The sequence below is a fragment of the Poeciliopsis prolifica genome, unplaced genomic scaffold (assembly GCF_027474105.1).
Source record: "Poeciliopsis prolifica strain line A6 unplaced genomic scaffold, Auburn_PproV2 SCAFFOLD020, whole genome shotgun sequence".
Lineage (NCBI taxonomy): Eukaryota > Metazoa > Chordata > Actinopteri > Cyprinodontiformes > Poeciliidae > Poeciliopsis > Poeciliopsis prolifica.
In genome coordinates, this window is record NW_026562395.1 from 5,458,922 (window position 1) to 5,459,859 (window position 938).

The following is a 938-nucleotide window of genomic DNA, read 5'->3' on the forward strand; positions in this document are numbered from 1 at the left end:
GTTATCGATTAATCGATTGTTCTAAATATTAAATGATTAATCACATCAGATTAATCCATTGATTTATTTTTACCTAACCATTTAAGCCTCTTTTATATAATAAAAAAATGTAATAAAGCAAATAATCAAAAGTCCTTTTCTTAAATCAAGAAAATAAACATTTTGTTGCCTAAAATGCAACAACGTAGAATTCTTTGAATGTATTTGAACCGGGTGAAGCAACAACCACACCACTTGAAGAGTTTTGGGTAAAACATATTTACAGAGAAAGATGTTTTCATGTTCAGCAAATGCTTTTATCTTTAGCCAATGTGCTGCTGTTAACGATTAATCAATTTCTAAATTAGTGGACGATAATTTCTTTAATTGATTCATCACGATGAGTTCGATTAATCGTTTCAGTCCCGCAAGAGTAATGACAACGTTTCACTTCCTCTTGGGAAAAGTCAAGTTTGATTTTTTTTTATTGAAATGAATTGGAAAGGGGTTCAAATTGGGACTTTAGGCAAACTGCAAACATGCATTAACAAAGACAAGGATGGAGGAAGTTTAGTCACGATCAGAACGTTTTCTTGCCGCTCCTTCACCCGCAGAAACACAAAAGAGTCCAGGCAGGGCTCCGGCACTGCTTTCAGCATGTCCACAGCCTGCAGGTTTGGAGGCATGCGTTTCAGCGCTACAGCCTTCAGGTAGGTTTCTGTGTTGGTATAATACTCTTTGGCAAAGGCAAACTCCTCCGGAGAAAGCAGAGACGGCTGACCCTCCACTAGAGACTTTTCTCTCTCCAGGACGTGGGGGAAGTACTTCTCAATCTTCTGAAGGCGGGATCGCAGGTAGCTGCTGAGGACAAAGCGGATCCTGTCCATCTCCATCCGATGGAAGCCGGCCTTGGCGTCGCCCTTCTTCACTCGCTGCAGGTTAGCTTCCATGTGAGTCAT

General features: G+C 40.5%; 1 protein-coding gene across 1 annotated transcript; it reads right to left on the reverse strand.

Annotated features, from left to right (window-relative positions):
• Window positions 1-488: 488 nt before the first annotated feature.
• On the reverse strand, window positions 489-938 carry LOC129369281 (DNA replication complex GINS protein SLD5-like). Its single transcript, XM_055044695.1, has one exon. It carries the CDS (start codon window positions 936-938, stop codon window positions 489-491), a length of 450 nt encoding a protein of 149 aa, XP_054900670.1.